Source organism: Dermacentor variabilis, chromosome 5 (genome assembly GCF_050947875.1).
Source record: "Dermacentor variabilis isolate Ectoservices chromosome 5, ASM5094787v1, whole genome shotgun sequence".
Taxonomy (NCBI): domain Eukaryota; kingdom Metazoa; phylum Arthropoda; class Arachnida; order Ixodida; family Ixodidae; genus Dermacentor; species Dermacentor variabilis.
In genome coordinates, this window is record NC_134572.1 from 65,353,174 (window position 1) to 65,370,178 (window position 17,005).

A 17,005-nucleotide genomic window follows, 5' to 3' on the forward strand; every position below is an offset into this window, starting at 1 on the left:
CTCCCGCGGGACGCAGGCCGCCAGCTCGTCGCCAGACATCGCCAGGTGCAACGGGCGGGGAGGGGGACACAGGATGCCTCCCCATCACGCCATCGGCTTATCTGAACGACGCACGCAAGTTCCCGGACATGTACGACACGAAACGTGGGGTGGCGATCTCTGTACCACAAACCCGGACTGCGCCACCGTGTCGCTGAGTTCGCGTTCACTGTCCAAGGACGCAACACAGACACGTCGGGAAACTAGAGCGCCGGCCGGGATGACGAGACGCGAACAAGAGGGCACATACAAGCGCCACTTCTTCTATTATTATTTTTTTTTTTTTACAACAGAGCTGTGTACGGCTAAGGTTCCGTGCATTTTTTGTTCTCCGTGAACAAAAACAATCATCATTAATGGTTCATACCCCCGTAAGCAAGCAAAAAATGCAGTGGCTCATAGCCCCGTAAGGCAGATGCTACAAACACTCACCAAATTGAAGCGAACAGTGCTTAAATTCTTTCTACTCACGCATACAACACAAAGAACAGCATGTCGAAAACTATCATCAATGGCTCATACCCCCGTAACGCCGTAAGCAAGCAAAAAATGCAATGATTCATAATCCCGTAAGGCTCATGGCTACGCACTTCGCGTGAATTAGCTGCGAGGACGCTACCCCTATTGTCGCTGTCGGTGATTTCAATGTGGATGTGTCGGTACCGAAAAGGGAGCGGTTTAGGCGTTCCGTATCGCAAACGTATCTCTTGCGATGCCACACCAATCCGGCCCAACCGACCACCCAGCGGCGTACGTGCGTCGATTTGACATCATCAAGGAATGTGCCTGCAATTGCGAGTGAAATAATGACCACCGATCAGGACAATAAATAAGTGTGCGTACCTTTCGTCACGATGACCACCTATCAAGACAATGAGTTTGTACCTTTGTTAAAAATTTTGTCACTTCCGTGTCGTGTGCTAAACAGCTTCGCTGGTCAACCACTTTCACAGAGTGGAATGGCTCACGTTTTTTTTTACTGACAACTCAAATGTTAGTGCACACAACGGAAAATTTTATGGACACGTTGGGCACATGTCACGTGAGCTAAATGCAAACAAACAATAAAGGCGTGTGTCTAACAATCACTGATGCATAGCTGAACGCTTTTCATGAAGTGACAAAAATGGCTTACGCATAGAGCGACGTTCTTGGTGATGTGACACGCCTCCGAGATCAGTCGGGTCAGTTGGTCAATGACGCAATGACGGAATACCGAGTCCAACTATATTCCATCATATACCATAAAAACGATGCGTTTCTTTTCAGTGAAAGCGCTGCAAGCTTTTATAAGACATTTTCAACACCTGGCAGCGGCACACAACACTTAGCTCATAAACTCTCTATGAGTGACATTACTTGATTTATCAGCCCTGCAGGTCGGTCGGCTGGTTGGTTGGCTGGTTGGTTTGCTTTTACTGATCACTCATGGTCATCGTGGGCAATTGGCCAAGAGTCAAATTGCACAGAAAAGACGTTTACCTCTTATTTAAAATAAAGGAAAATTTGGGGAAGAATCATATGAATGTGAAATAACATATGTAAAGAATTTGTCAATTACATAGCCTTAAAACAAGTAGAACTTTCTCTCCCAATTATAAACATTGAGAGCGGTCACGTCTGCGGAAGTATTTCCCAGTCCACAAGAAATACTGTAGCGGACGAGTAGGACATTGTGTGCGCCGAAACAAGGTATTGTTCTTGATAAGATCACGTTATCACATAGTTCTCTACAAACATCACCAGAGGAAGTGTGGCGCTGCGATCGCTGAGCTGCCATGGGACTGATTGTTTAGTACATGGATTTGTCTAATCTTCGAACTGGTTCCTTCGAGCTTTCTTTTGACATCATTTATCACGCGCTTTATCTTTCTAAATTTCAAATAGCGCTCAAACGTACATAAACACAGCTATAGACAACTGGTCACTGTCCGCATGCCCAGTCATAGCAAATCGCAGCATTCGTAACGTAATATTTTGTTCAAAACGATCGATTTACAAGACAACAACGCCGCTTGTAGGCAAAAGGATAAAGTTTGGGCAAGCTCGTGCACCGCCCACCGTTCCCATGCTGCAGGTGGAACAGCCCAATACTTGCAGCTCCCGTAGACACTGACGCCACGGTCCCCTTTAGGGATTTTTGTAGGAAATTCTGCTGCAAGTGCTACTGTGCCGTGCTGTGACAGTATGCGGCGGCAGTGACCGACTGTGATTGTATGTCTGCGCTCCTTTCTTTCTTTATCTCTACTTTGTTATCACTTTACCTTCCCCTGCCCTCTCTCCCCAGCGTAGGGTAGCAAACTGGATCTTCCCCTCTGGTTAACCTTCTCTCTCTCTCTCTCTCTCTCTCTCTCTCTCTCTCTCTCTCTCTCTCTCTCTCTCTCTCTCTCTCTCTCTCAGTAGGAAATTCTACGGGCGGTGTATAAGTTGTGAGAGCCTCCTGCCATCGCAGTGTACGAGCCAAGAGCCGAAGGAATCGCTGAAGTCTGCTTATTAATGCGGAGGCATTAAATTCCCTATTACGCGAAAATCGGTTGACGCAGTCGGCGTGACCGAAAGATGGTACCAAAATTGGCCGACGGCGCAAAGGGTAAAAAAAAGAAAACATAAAAAAAGTTGCTCTAGTTGAAGTCAAATTTCTCAGCGAGGTTCCTGGAAACAAAGCGCAAATTAATTGTTTCGAAAAGAAAATTGGTAAATTTGGTAAAATTCGCGTTCACGTGAGTTCGTCACACGTAGCTCGGCACCCTGACACGCTTTTCCAGATGGGATTACTGCTAAGTGGTTCATCTTAAAAGATTACGCAAGAAGCAATAGGTCCGTTTATAATAATGAAATACTTTTTCAAAACTTAATGTTCGTTAATTTCGCAGTACTAGGTTGATTATCGGAAGGTAAAATGAAGATCAAAGTTATTATTATTCTTTTAACTTCACGTAGCAACTCCAGCGCCTTTTCTTCAGTCACAACAGTCAGCGATGTCACATTATTTTTCTTGTTTTATTAATTCTGGTGTTTTACGTGCCGAAACCACGACGTGATTGTGAGGCACAGATGTTAAAGATTTTCTTTCGTGTTTCGGTGGTTGTGATTCAGTAAACGTTCTTCACAATTCCTAAGTTCCATCTTTGACTTCTTCAGAAGTTCAACAAGGCTGATTATTGGGCTAGTCAGTACGGTTTACTCATAATGGCAAAGCCTTTAGCGCAATTCAAAAAGACAGGGACGTGACAGGGAGACAGACAGGGAGCGCTGTCCTGTGTCTCTGTCACGTCCATGTCTTTTTGAATTGCGCTAAAGGCTTTGCCATTATGAAATTAGAATAGAATGTAGTACACTGATTAAAAAAAAATTATAGGGCCTAGCAAGACGCCATCGAAATCCATGACGTCACGGCAATCTGGTGCGGGAATTAATTTCAAGGTGGCTTCACCACTCTCCATTCATTTTTGCGTCTTTCCTGGCTTGCCAAGCCTCTTCACCCAATAAGAGGTAACTGCTTCTTTTTGGTAATATAGAAGCGCAGTGAACCAGACGCATTTCTGGTTAACATCCCTACACCCTCCCTTTCTTTGTCTTTCTATAAATAAAGTTTTCCATATCCCCCCTTTCTCCCTTTCTTTGTCTTTCTATAAATAAAGTTTTCCATATCCCCCCTTTCTTTCCTCCTCCTTTACACAAGCGTAATTTACTAACACAGCTCAAGTGAGCTTCCTCTTGACCCTCTAAAAAGTATCCGCAAATGGTATACAGAATAAAAATGTTACTCTTTGCACATTACAGATTTCCTGCCACCCTTTAGTTAGCATGGCTCAGCGTCTTGGGGGATGGTATGGGGACATAAAGGGGAAGCATGCAAGCCGCCGGCAGCTTCGACACGGGTGAGGAGCTGGCCTCTGTTTGAAAAGAGGGTGTTCGAGAGGGAAAAAAAAGAAAAGGTAGCGGGGTAACGTCGCGTTCCGCTTACGGGCTCCACGCCCTGCGCGCGACTGCAAAAGTTGCCTCAGATATACGCCGCATTGCACGCTATTCGCAGCCCGTCTCCTTTATTTAATTAGACTTCTTTGTTTCTTTCCTCTTTTTTTCGTGCGTACTTTTCAATTCCTGCAGGGTGACCAGTCTCCCTCGTGGGTATATGGAGCCATGTGTTAAGAGCAAACCACAACAGCACCTACCGTGGAACAAAGCATACACTATGTTATACGTAGACTATATATATTATACTGGCTTGGCATTGTCCCGGTCGCGTTTCGTTCCTGTTGGTTATCTCGCCTTTGTTTATGGCATGCACGTGTCCTGGGCACGGTTTCTGTCACTTTAGGGTATACTATATATACATGCACAACGAATATCAGGACAATAACGTGCGCCGTCGCTATATACTGACAGCTCTTAGGACGCCATTTTATTTGCTTCCAGTGCGCACCGAGAAGAATGCAGAGTGCATGCCGTGCCTCTTGTGAGTGATCACTGGCCTGCGGCCGAACAAGGAAACATAAGTGACACAAAAAGAAGCAGGAATGAAAGAGGCGGTCCGGTCCCACTGCAGCAAGTGGGAACAGGGGATGGCGCAAGAAAAACAATCCCTTGCATCAGCTAACGCAGCAATATTGGCTTTTGAGTGATATTACCAATTTTGTTGAGCACTTCAACACGTGCGCCGCAACATTAACCTATATAGCTTCTCTTTCTCGCCCATAAAGCTGTACGTACCGAAACTAAATAGTACATGAAGTGGATTGATGGAGGGATTCGTAAGAATAATAATTTCTACCCTACTGAAATAATTGTAATGTTTGATTTCATAAATGCAACAAATTAACTCAGAAACCAGGCAGGTAATGAATATTCTCTGAAACAATGGAGGCAGCTTGAGTGTGTACCTCGGCTTACATATGACCGGGGATGGGGAGCGGGGCAGGCGGGTATTGTTGCAGGTCGTTTTATGCCAGATATCCTGGTACACAGAAATTTCGAGGGGTTGGGGAGGGGGAAGGGCTACTACTTGGCGTGCTCCCCCCCCCCCTTTTCCCTCCCCTCCAGGTATGCCACTGAGGAGAATTATCTGCACACAGAGAGAAATGCCGCCAATAAGAACGATGTGGATTGTTGTCGTTCCATCTAGGAACCTGATCGTTTTCGGCAAAAAGTGCGCCTTTGTCATCTCTTTTAGTCCCATGTTCAATGTGGCTCGCCGTGCTGCCTCATTGACGTGTAGCGTTCTACCGCGCTGTGACCGCTCTATAAACATTGGCTGTGAACGTAGACGCGGGGGTTCGACTCTCGGCCGCGTGCGACCGCGCTCCAGTGGAAGCGGACTGCGAAAATTCCCTCACACTAAGATATACACAGATTAAATAACCATGTACAGTCATAGCTGAGGCCGCCGAATTCGCAAAGCTTCTCGCTCATAAGGTGTATCTCCTCACCCCCCCCCCCCCCCGCAGCTTGCGGTGTGCGTTCCTCGCAGTACAATGCGGACTTCAGTATGAAAAAACTAGGCAGAAACACACACACACACACACACACACACACACACACACACACACACACACACACACACACACACACACACACACACACACACACACACACACACACACACACACACACACACACACACACACACACACACACACACACACACTCTTTCTTTGCAGTTTGAAATCCTTCATTGATAATATGTCCGTGACATCACGATTGGCTGGCGTCAGCTGCTCTTACGAACAGTTCTAGCGTAATTTTTTTGTCCTGCGCATAGAGGCCCTGTGCTCGAGAGCCTCTAGCAATACGTCGTTTTTGGTAGCTTTGCGACTAAAATGTTTACGATGATGATGATGATCATCATCATAATCATCGTCGTCTTTGTCACCGGTGCAAACCGCGCGAATCGGCATAAGTGGGCAACTGTGTATCTATGCAGCTCGGTGCAGGCGACGCAGGTACAATCTTGAATGTTGCGTGTTCCATTCGCAGGGAAAAAAGAAAATTAAGGAAAAAGAAGAAAAAGATGAAATCCGAAACTGCCCGACGTTAACACAGCGAGCGAGAGAATCCATCCGCGAGACTCTCACGCAGTGCGTGGCTGCATTCCTACGCCCTTCGCATAGGCGGGGCTCCACCTTCAGCCTGATGCCCAGGCGCACGAACACCGAAAACGCAACAACAGCAACAAATGATAGAGAGAGAGAGAGAGAGAGAGAGAGAGACCCCAGAGAAGGGAGACCTCTGGGCTCCCTCACCGCCGCATGGGAGTCGTAATGAAGCCACGCCTTCGAGCATTGTCCTGCTACAAATAACCGTAATCACCGACGGGACGCTCGCCGCAGACGCATTCTTTCCTCGCCGCCGATTGTTGCCCGGCGCCACGCGGCAGCGTCACATTTCGGACGAAGGAGAGGAAATGAAAGAAAGAAAGAAAGAAAGAAATGCAGCCGGCGGGGATATCCAGGTTCCGACTCCTTCTTTATTTTTTAATTAATTTTTTTTGTCCGTCATATCCTGCGTGCGTTGCTTACGTCTTCTCGCAGTTTCTTGCGTTGCAAACTGGGAACAGGTGCAGGCAGCGCGAAATGAACGCGAATGCTGGCGCGCTCGATTCCAGCAAAGACGAGGAAAGCGCGGCTTCCGAAAGGCGCCGCTTATATAAGGAATGAGGCCACAACAACGAAGACGACAAATGGGAACGGTTTGCTTCACCTCTTTCGGGGCCGCCCCGGCAAGAACGCCTGGCGAAAATCAACTTTACGTTGGTACGAGAGAGAGAGAGAGAGAGAGAGAGAGAGAGAGAGAGAGAGAGAGAGAGAGAGAGAATACATTCGTATGAGAATAGCAAGAAGATGGCATAGGAAAATCACGCAGGCGTCCCAAGAGGTGACGTCACAGATCTCAAAGTAAACTTGCTAAGTTCAGTTATTGGCTAAGTTTAGTCTTTCGCAGGCGAAGAAACATTGCACACCGGACCGGGTATCGAATCCGAGATTAACGCCTTTCCCGGAAGGTCGTTTTACCGTCTGAGCTAACCGCATTTTATTATAATTATTATATCTTTCTATTTCTTTTTTTTTCTTCATGGTATCTATAGCGGGGCAGGCATCATAAACAAACAAGCGAGCTGAAACTCTAGCAGGTGCGTGAACAGCCTATACCCAAGGTGACCACAAACGTTTACGGTAGTCTTTTTATGCGTTTGTGTCGCCGTGCAAGTGGAGAAAAGACTGTCATTATAGCTGAGCTAACCGTGCAGGAGGCTAGCAGGCAGGGCAAGCCCGAATTAATCGACTACTCGAAGCCATGTGCTATCCACTTAGATCGGTAGGCAATTCTCCGACCAAGGGGCACAACGTCTCGTCCTCGCGAAAACAATTGCTAAAATAACTGTCGTGCTGCGACTGTATACGCAAGTGCGATCCGCATGAGCTGAGTGTTACTCGCCAAAGCCACCGAAGGAAGCGCGACTCTAACCTTTAAAACTGCCTCCACGAATACATTTTCAAGTGTTAGGTAGCCTTGTCTTTGCGATGTCCTCAGACGTGGCTACGAATGTCAAAACTGCGCAAGCAATGCGGACAAGAATGAGAAGAACTGGCGCTGTGTTAGTCTTTTTACAATTCTCGGCAGCGTCTGTTGCTCTGTTTTTCGCATTATGGAATCACACCGACTACAGCCCAGCCCTCATTCATGATGAAGGCTGCGAACGTTAAAATGTTCTCCGTAACTACACTGGCGGATCCAAAGGGGGCGGTGCCCGGGTTCCCATCGAGAGATAAGTTGCGGCGCTTGTGACGCACGAGTTGGTATTGGTATAAATGCTGCGCAGAAAAAATCTATGCGGAAAGTTTTAGCATGCAGTGAGCCTCTCCAACTTCAAGCCTGCACCTTCCTGTGAACTTATGTTTTATTTGCGTGATGATAAGTCGCACGATATACATCGAAAATAGAAGCAAACAAGAGATATACGTCACGCACATGATATCTCACATTTCGAGAATATTCATGCAATAGCAACATACTTTTTTGCTTTTTTTTTCTCGAGACCTATACGAGATTATAAATCTTGACCGCTTTTTAACATAGCAGCGTATAACAGAGAAATTTCTAGAACTGACAAAGAAGGCAGTGCTACCTGTGGTTTGGTCCATCCGCCCTAATGAGCTTATATGAGAACCACAATTCATGTTTTTTCTATCTTTGCTAATGTGCTTTTAGTTTTCTGTTGGTTTTTTTTTTTGGGGGGGGGGGAGGGAACGGCGTTGTACACTATGATGATTTGAATGATACTTTACTTTCTTCCTTCTGTTTACCCCGTTGCTTACGTCTTAACCATGTGAACTTCTACGCTTACATACTACTATCCCGAGGAAATTGCTTACTTATAACACGTTTCCTATATTTAAGAAATTTTGAATGCATTTTCTGAAACACTGCGTATCAGAAATTTTGCTGTAGTTTCCCGCCATAAAGTCGTGCGGTGAAGGCCGACTTCTCACCAAATCTTGCGATATTGAAATTCAATCTTTTTTTCTTCCTTAAAAACATAAAATACCTACTTTTTTAAGACTTTCTATTCGGCTAGTCCTTCTGCATGATGGGCCGATGTTTGCCAAGGCCCGCTTCAGTGTTCTACTAACGCGTAAACACAGGACAAAATGATGTATTTCTCAAGTTCAGCGTAGTTCTCCGGGGCTGTGCAAGCTACAAATAAGATTTTATCGGATAACACGCTCTTGTACAAAGTATGAAAGTATTCTTTTTTTTTTTTTTTGCTTTTGTATCTAACCATTTTTCGCAAATACCTTCTAGAAAACACTTTATTTTTGCCATCTTTAAGACAGATTACAGAGGGAAAGATAATTAGATAATGTCAGTCTTGTAACAATGAAAAAAATGCTTAATTGTTGACAATTTTCTTTCTCCCTCCTGGTTTGGTGCTGATTGAGATGCACAAATGCACAAAAATATTTTTCGCTTGAAATAATTGAGGGGTAGCCTCTTTCTGTGATGCCAACTATCCTATACTCGTTTTAATAGTATCAGAGGCGGTCGAGCGCACCGGTTGGGACAGTTTTGGCGTGGAATGACACGGCTGCAAGCGGTATAAGCTTTAGGCCATTCCAATAAGGTAAGAATATGCTTGGTAAACGCGAGACGTCGGCAGACAGATCTTCGTCAGGAGCCAGTGAATACAGGCGACTGTTCGTGCAACGCGTTCTGGAGGAGAGCGGTATCAAACGTTCTCGAAGGCGTGAGTTCGCGAAGTTCCTTTAAGGTCAGAACATTTGTTTGCAAATTATTTGGTCGGTCGGTTCCAGTTCTTGAGCATACAGGAAAGCTCCGCGCTCACGAAAACGGCTTTCAGTGTTTCGTAAGTTTCATAAAACAAGCATTAATTGGAGAAAAACGTACCCAGAGGAGTGTCAGGTTCCAGCTGGAACGAGCGTTACAAGGGATGTTCGAATAGCAAGATTTCCGAATCGAATACGAATATTCGAGAAAAATGATCTTCAAATATCGAATGGAATACCGAATATTTTAATTTATAAACACTGAGCAATATCACGGTTGCGTGAAGTCCGTTAAAAAATGCAGAAAACAAAACAAAACTTTATTTTCGTTATTCAATTGATACGTGTAATAACAGAACTGCTTACTCCTGGGTAATCGGCCAGAACTAAATCAGTTGGAAGTGCCACCCGTGTTTCGTTCTATGTATCTTCCTTTCGTGTGTGTTTTAACTTGCGGCAAAAAAAACATTTCTTTTAGATACATGTAATGCCGTTCACAACAGGATGTCAGGTCCACTGAGAAGCTTGTAAACTTTTTTTATTTATTGAGTCGCCACGCGGCATAACGTCAGTATGAAACTAAATATAAGCATGGAGGCTCGCTTCACAGCGATACTGCAACAGTGACTTGCAGAATATGTTGCCTATAATCCATCGTTCATAGTCTACAACTGAAATGTGATCGGATATGTCTGGTGCACCAAACGAAGGCCACCAGATGCACGTAGTAGAGTGTTGTTTTCGTTGAACGAGTTAGACATCACCACGCATCGTTCCTTACTGGAATCGAACCATGGCTAGATTGACGAAATAGTGCTTGTCCCTCTAAAGGTGGCATCGTACGAAGACTGGGTCGCACCGCAAGCAGATGGCACCAGAAGAATTCACGCTTTGCAGTCCTTTGCTAAAGAGGCAGCCATTCTTCCTTTCACCTGATCTCTAACTCCTATCTTAGGCGACAGGCCATCCTTTCTAATAAAAGTTTCAATCAATCAATCAATCAATCAATCAATCAATCAATCAATCAATCAATCAATCAATCAATCAATCAATCAATCGACCAAATATTCAATCGTTTCGCCTAAATCGTGACATTATAAGCTACGGAAGGGTTGAAAATTGGGCTTCTTGGCATACTTTGAAGCTTATTTGGAGGAGCGCGTGTTGTCTTTTCTTGTCCCATTGTTTAACGATCCTCCAAATAAGTTTCAAAATATGTGTTCACTCAGCAACTGTTGCCTACACGTAGCAACCGCGCCAACCTAATCTAGAAACGTTGACCGCGTCTCCTCTGCAGCAGAATCAGAAAAGCCTCCACTGCATCGGTCTTTCGAATATTTGACAACTTCGAATAGGTAATTCATTCTAACACAAATCAAACTGCAAATGCTATTCAATTTGTATTCGAACATTCGAATATTCGCACATCTACGCTCAATGTGCTAAAAGAAGCGAGGAACTTTAGCAATGCTGGCAACACTCAAAAACAAAATTTGACCTGAGAGGGCGCAAGCAGCTGTCGCAGAGCCAACATGGCAGCCGCCTATCTAGCTTCAAAACAGTATTCTGACCGTGAAAGGTAATGCGTTGACGATGCTTTGACTTGCACGGTTGAACGCTTTCCTTTTTGCAATTTTTTTACATTTCCCGTTAGACTATATAGGTGTACTCGTAAATGATTGATTGTATGTATTAATAAGAGGTTGCATATGCGAGTGCATGTTACAGTAACGTGTTCTATTTCATTTCGTCCTCGAAAGTAATTGCAACGACTACGTCGGATAGGATGAAGGTAGTTTAATTACATCTGTTGTATTTGGTAATCTGGTATTTCACTCGTCTCCCTTCTTGTCCGCGAAATATAGTTTGTTCTTGTGCGAGCGCTGCTAATGTCTCTTGCTCTGGCGTGCTTGTGATCGTTCTTCTGTCGACAAGTGCAACTAGAACAGTTAAATGCAGCAAACTACATCACGTTAAAAATATTCACACCTACTCATAGCTCTTGTCACTTGGGAAAGCAAGACAGACATCGAAAGTAGATGTATTGTACAGAAGGCAGTTTCTTTTCATGTCATCTTGCAATGTTGTAAATTTCCGCGTGCCCTTCTCTTTTTTTTTTTTTTTTTCTGTCTTCCCAGGTGGGTCTGTATATACCCAGCATACATAAACAGTAAAAAGACCCTTGCTGAAGGCCGGAGACTTCCAAAATCGAAAGTAAGTAAGCGTGATTGAAACCAACTACAACCGCTTGTGAAGACAGCACAGACGTTATGCGTTTGTTTTTTTTTTCTCTGGAGGGCTATATATATATATATATATATATATATATATATATATATATATATATATATATATATATATATATATGTATGTATGTATGTATGTATGTGTGTGTGTGTGTGTGTGTGTGTGTGTGTGTGTGTGTGTGTGTGTGTGTGTGTGTGTGTGTGTGTGTGTGTGTGTGCATAAGGTCCCATAGTTAAAACTTGAACTGTGAACTCTTCCAATGTTCTTATATGAACTGCAAAAGCACTCGGGAGAAGATACCAGTGCAAAAACATTACAGCCATGCTTTCTTGCATTGTGTTTTTTTAGGCTCGTATCATCATAGAAGTCACCTTATTATAAACATGCACTGTCAGCCAGCTTTAGTAGAAATAAAAAAATCGCACTGAAATTAACTGTAGAGGCCGGTCCTTGTTGGATGTATTGTCCAAAACTGGTGCTAGGATTTATCATAACTTGACATGCCTCTGAATGCTGGTTGATTCAGTATTGAACTTGCAATATATATATGCCCCAATACTAGTAGTTGTGGAATGAATTGGTACAATTTTGCAAGCTAGGCTTCTGTGATGTGTGAATTAGCACATCATTGAACATCCAGAATTGCTAATAGTGTGCTAATAGCCTGCTTTGGTTGCCACAAGGTTGTGGTTAAATTCCCGTTACCGCCGGGCAGCCACCTGTTTGTCGAAAATGAGCGCAAGTGTTCCCACAGCATGGCGCTCAGATTTCTTCAAGGGTGGTATGCTTCGGAGAGGAGCCTGCACATTAAAATCTTGTTGAAACCCTTGCGAGCACAAACATGCGACGGTTAACTTGTGACAGACTTGGAAGACGTGCCTCTATTAGTGCATAAAAAGAACACAAACACTTGCAGCTAATTTTGAGACTTAAATGTACTTTGTAGCCTGGTGACATTTGTACTGTTGGGAAGGGCTCCGCAAACACAATCTGCTCACACTTACCACAAATGTGACAGGTTGTGGTGTTTTAACCTTTTCAGTATCATGTGAAACACTCTACTCATCATGATAGATCGTGAAAATGAAGTTGGTGATAGGCGCAGATCATTAAGAGATTAGAGTACATCTCGTGAAGAACTGTTGAGGGGCAGTTCAATTTTTAGCGCAGCTTTCTGTTACTTTTTATCATCATTGTTTTTTTTTATCATGTTGCTCATGATAGATCCAACATGCAAATAATTATCAGTACAATCAAACATGTAAAAGTCCCCCCCCTTTTTTTTACACTAAGGAGAGGGTTAAGGAATATTGTAAATGCATGCTTTGCAATTACAGATTGTGTACAATTTCTTAGTTATCTCTATAGGTGGTGTAATGCATATTCATTGTAACATGTTGGCAATTTTTATGCATGGTGAATCCATATTAATGCACTAGTATAACATTGAACTTGTCTGTGCTGCCATTTATTTTTTTGCAAAGCGCCTCCAAACACTGCATTGAAAACACAGCCATGCGACTATACTTTCATATCAGCAGGTCGTGGCAGTGTTTGTTTACTTATTTAAGAAATTTTTATATGTTGTGTTTGTTTGTTTCTTTGTAACAGTGTGTGGAAAACCCAACCTACCAGGAGATTCGGGATGTCCTAGATGCAACTGGCTTTAAAGTAGGAGTTGAGGTATGACTGTTCAGCTGCCTCAACAAAGCAGGATAACATTCAGTTGCATTTTGTTTACAGGAGCTGTGTCATGTTTAAGGAAAGGAATGCTGTGTGCCTATTGCTAGCATGTGCTGCAGTTGTTGCAAACGTAACAACTTAGCTTTGCTTTGATATGTACCGATTACAGAACAAGTTGTACCCCCGAGAACAAAACAAGGACAGTCTTTTGTACCGAGGTCGCATACGCGTCCAGTTGAAGAATGATGACAGCACACCATGCAACCCGGAGTATCCGACACGTGAGTTCTTCGCTACATTTTCTCATACATACTTAATACTTTCATACCAGATAGCAGGAAAATTTAACATAGCCATGTGCTCGTTTTCAGGGAATGCCAGCACTAGCAACTGCTTGCCTAACAAACTGTGTATAATGATAAGTTTGTCAAAGCAAATCTCTCTATGCATAAAAGAAAAGCACTTTCTTAAAGATCTGATTACACGACTAGCCAGCCAGTTGCAAAGCCAGTGCTAGTGATATTTTTCTAACCATTGTGCGGCGCACCTTGGCAATTGTAAACGTGTATTAGTAGTGTCTGCATTTCATCCCCGCTCGCTCAGAGTTACGGAAGCCCATCAGTGTGGCACAGCATAGGAGGGAAAAATAAATGTATGAATGGCTCTGCGTTGCAGCATGGCTTGCTTATAGTAGTATAAGTTAAGACCTGATGTGCAAGCATTCTATTAAATCAAAACTGAACTTTCCTTGCCTACTGCTGTGGGTTTTGATGCACGTAACGTTTCTCACTGAATAACAATTTGGGCTGCTAAGTGTGTGCCCATTCTTGGGACATAACCACAATGAGTATGTCTCATTGTGTGTCGTACTTGTCTGTACATACACCTATTATCAATATTATTCCATCAGCAAGCATCACATATCACCTTTGTCCTCACCTACTCTGGTGGCATAGTCACTTTGACATTGCGTGCTAGGCCTGAAAGCGTGGGATGCAATCCTGGCTGAGGCAACCGCATCTTGACGAGGGCGAAATAAAAAAACACCCGTGTACTGTGCATTATGTGCAAGTTAAAGAACCCAGGTGGTCAAAATTGATCTGGACTCCCCTCTATGGCGTGCATCATAATCACATTGTGGTAGGGGCACGTAAAACCCCCAAATTTAATTTTGGGATTGCTGTAGTCCTCACAACATGGAGGACTAATAGCTACATGCAACTGGCTCTGTGCATGTCATCTGCTACTGGTGCTACCTTGTTAACTCAAACATGCTTTGCATAATTTAGATTTTAACATTGTGTTGCATCTCTGTGTTTTTTTTATCAAGTGCCAGTCGACTTCATAACACTGCATCAAAGTTCGGCACGTCTACGTGCCTCTCTTGGGTGGTTCAAGCTTTAGAACAGCTTTAAAGGCTTATAGTACTATTTTATTTAAAAAAAAAAGGTGAGTGTTGCGATAGCCACGTTTTAATGATTGTGTGCAAAAAAAAAAAAAGCATGTATGAATATAGTGACTGAAAATGAAATTGATTGTACATACTTCATACACATCGCTACTTTCATAGCTTCTTGCACTTGACCAACATATGACAGAAGTATATTTGTATGTGTAAAATTAAGCAATGTAACAGAACTTATTTTCCACTGAATGAGCAGAAGTGCCTTCTTTTGTGTCTAGTGGCCAGAGCTCAGTGCTTGCACTCGTGACCACAACACAGTAGGTATACAAAGGTGTCCAAGTAATACATAATGTGCTGCAATAACGTAGCTGTTTCATAGAAAGTGTTGCTCTTCAAAAATAACTGCACTGTGAAATGTGTAGAGGGAAACTTGTGTGGCAGCTTTACTTGTTTAGCTTTTCCACCGTTTTGAAACCGGACAGCAGATGCTTGTTATCAGGTTATAATACGTGTTTGCAGTTTGACAAAGCAGAGCTGGCATAGATTCGAGAGGTGAACAGTTGCGACAGGCACGAAGCTGTACTATTGCTAGTGTGAATCAGTGCAAAATTAAAACAGATTAACAAAGCATGAGTGCATATCGTGATGCCTGTGGAACGCACAGTATGTAGTGTTGACGTTAACTAGGGCATAGCTAATAAACAACTGTAAACTAATGTCTGCTGACGCTGCCACCACAGTGTTGCCCTACTATGTGCCTGTGTTCCTATGCAGCTGCACTTTTTTCAATCTGAATGTAAACTACAGAAGACATTTCATCCACATGCGGCTCAATAGCCCCGGCATATATTGTAATCAGCCATATATGATGGTACACTCAAATGATAGAGCTGTAGCAAATGACAAGCGAACATAGCACCCACACACTTTAACTTGTGATGCCAAGTTTTTTAACTTGTGATGCCAAGTTTTTGAAAAGAATATCCACCTGGCGTAACATCAGACACTGTGGTATTCTGTAGTCGAAATACCATCTATGACAGCTGGAGCAGATAGCGTAGCACAAAAGGTTACAACTTTCAAGTTTATTTGTTCTCCTTAGCATTCTGGTACTTAATCTTGGTAGCTTCTCTCTGAGCAACGAGCATTTATAGCCGCAACCTCAACCGCAACCTGCTTCTTTAAGGATTCCTATAATTTGCACATGGATGCACAAACATGTATTAGAATGCCTATTTCTTGTTTCTTTACAAGATCTATTTTACCTTGGTGTCAAAACTTAACGTGTAATAAAGAAAGCAGAAACGCATCGCTTCTTCAAGACTGATCTCATTTAAACAGATTGAGTTGCGAAGAATTGGACACCACAGGGCAGGCTGTTACTGAAGAAAAGCATGGCGGAAACAGTGTCACATTTAGTCGTCTTTGATTTGCTGCAGGAATAAGAATCAAGGTATCATGCTTTTTTAGGACGCAAGTGCAGCAATTATTTGTAGTTTAGTGAAAATTTGCAAAGGGAGCTTTGCTTACAGCGGGTGCCCTGCATATCACTTGCCATTGTAACAGTGCACACCAGGGCTGCGCCATCGTCTTGTTTCATGCTCCTTGCGGCATACAGACAGAACAGATTGTAGATTTGTAGATGCATAAAGTTGGATAGTGACAGGGGAGTGGCTAGTTCAGCACTGTTGCCCTCTCTCGCAGGTAAAGCACTCATGCACCACATCTGTGATATGATTCCAAGATTGAAGACCCGAACCCAGCGGCAAGGTGGGGCCGACCAGCAAGCACAGGGCAGCGCCAACGCATCCAAGAAGGGAAGCAAAGGAGGCAAGGGTGCCAAAGGGAAGCGCTAACTCCCATACTCTCATCAGTTTCCGAGACGTGCACCATTCTAATGCATTGAAACTTTGATGTGTCTGGGGTGCTGCCCGCCTTGTATAAAGATCTTTTTTTCACTCCTTGTTTTGTCTACTACTCGTATGTCCGTGAGCTTGTGACACACGCATGGCTTTCAACGCTGCATTTTTGGTGTGGGATGAAGTTTGAGACACTTGTATAGCTAGCTTGGAGGAGCGTTAATGTGCGGGTATTTCACCTCTCAACTCATGTTTGCTTTTAATGCCACTGGTGGCACTAAACCTTGGTCACACGTAGATTTATATGCAATGGAAATAAAAAGAGAAGGAAGCCAACTATGCATAACTATTGACATCAAGGAGGAAATCCTGATAATTCCAGAGGTAGTTCTCTGTCTGTTGAGGCTATGGTTGCCAAAGGATGCAGTACTGCAAAAGAAAAAATATATAGACAGATGCAACACATGCATGCTCTTGAAAAGTTGAGG

The 17,005-nt window shown here is 43.6% G+C and overlaps 1 protein-coding gene across 1 annotated transcript; it reads left to right on the forward strand.

Moving 5' to 3' along the window:
- The first annotated feature begins 10,819 nt into the window (after positions 1-10,819).
- Positions 10,820-16,619, forward strand: Srp19 (signal recognition particle 19). Its single transcript, XM_075692675.1, has 5 exons — positions 10,820-10,902; positions 11,462-11,537; positions 13,182-13,253; positions 13,423-13,534; positions 16,363-16,619. The coding sequence occupies exons 1-5, from the start codon at positions 10,856-10,858 to the stop codon at positions 16,512-16,514; spliced, it is 459 nt and encodes a 152-aa protein (XP_075548790.1). The 5' UTR covers positions 10,820-10,855; the 3' UTR covers positions 16,515-16,619.
- Positions 16,620-17,005: the final 386 nt, after the last annotated feature.

Excerpts from the sequence above, each read along its gene's own strand:
- Srp19 (XM_075692675.1), top strand. The coding sequence starts at position 10,856 with ATGGCAGCCGCCTATCTAGCTTCAAAACAGTATTCTGACCGTGAAAG. Across the intron at positions 11,538-13,181 it reads GGAGACTTCCAAAATCGAAA|TGTGTGGAAAACCCAACCTA; the intron begins GTAAGTAAGCGT and ends TCTTTGTAACAG. Across the intron at positions 13,254-13,422 it reads GCTTTAAAGTAGGAGTTGAG|AACAAGTTGTACCCCCGAGA; the intron begins GTATGACTGTTC and ends TACCGATTACAG.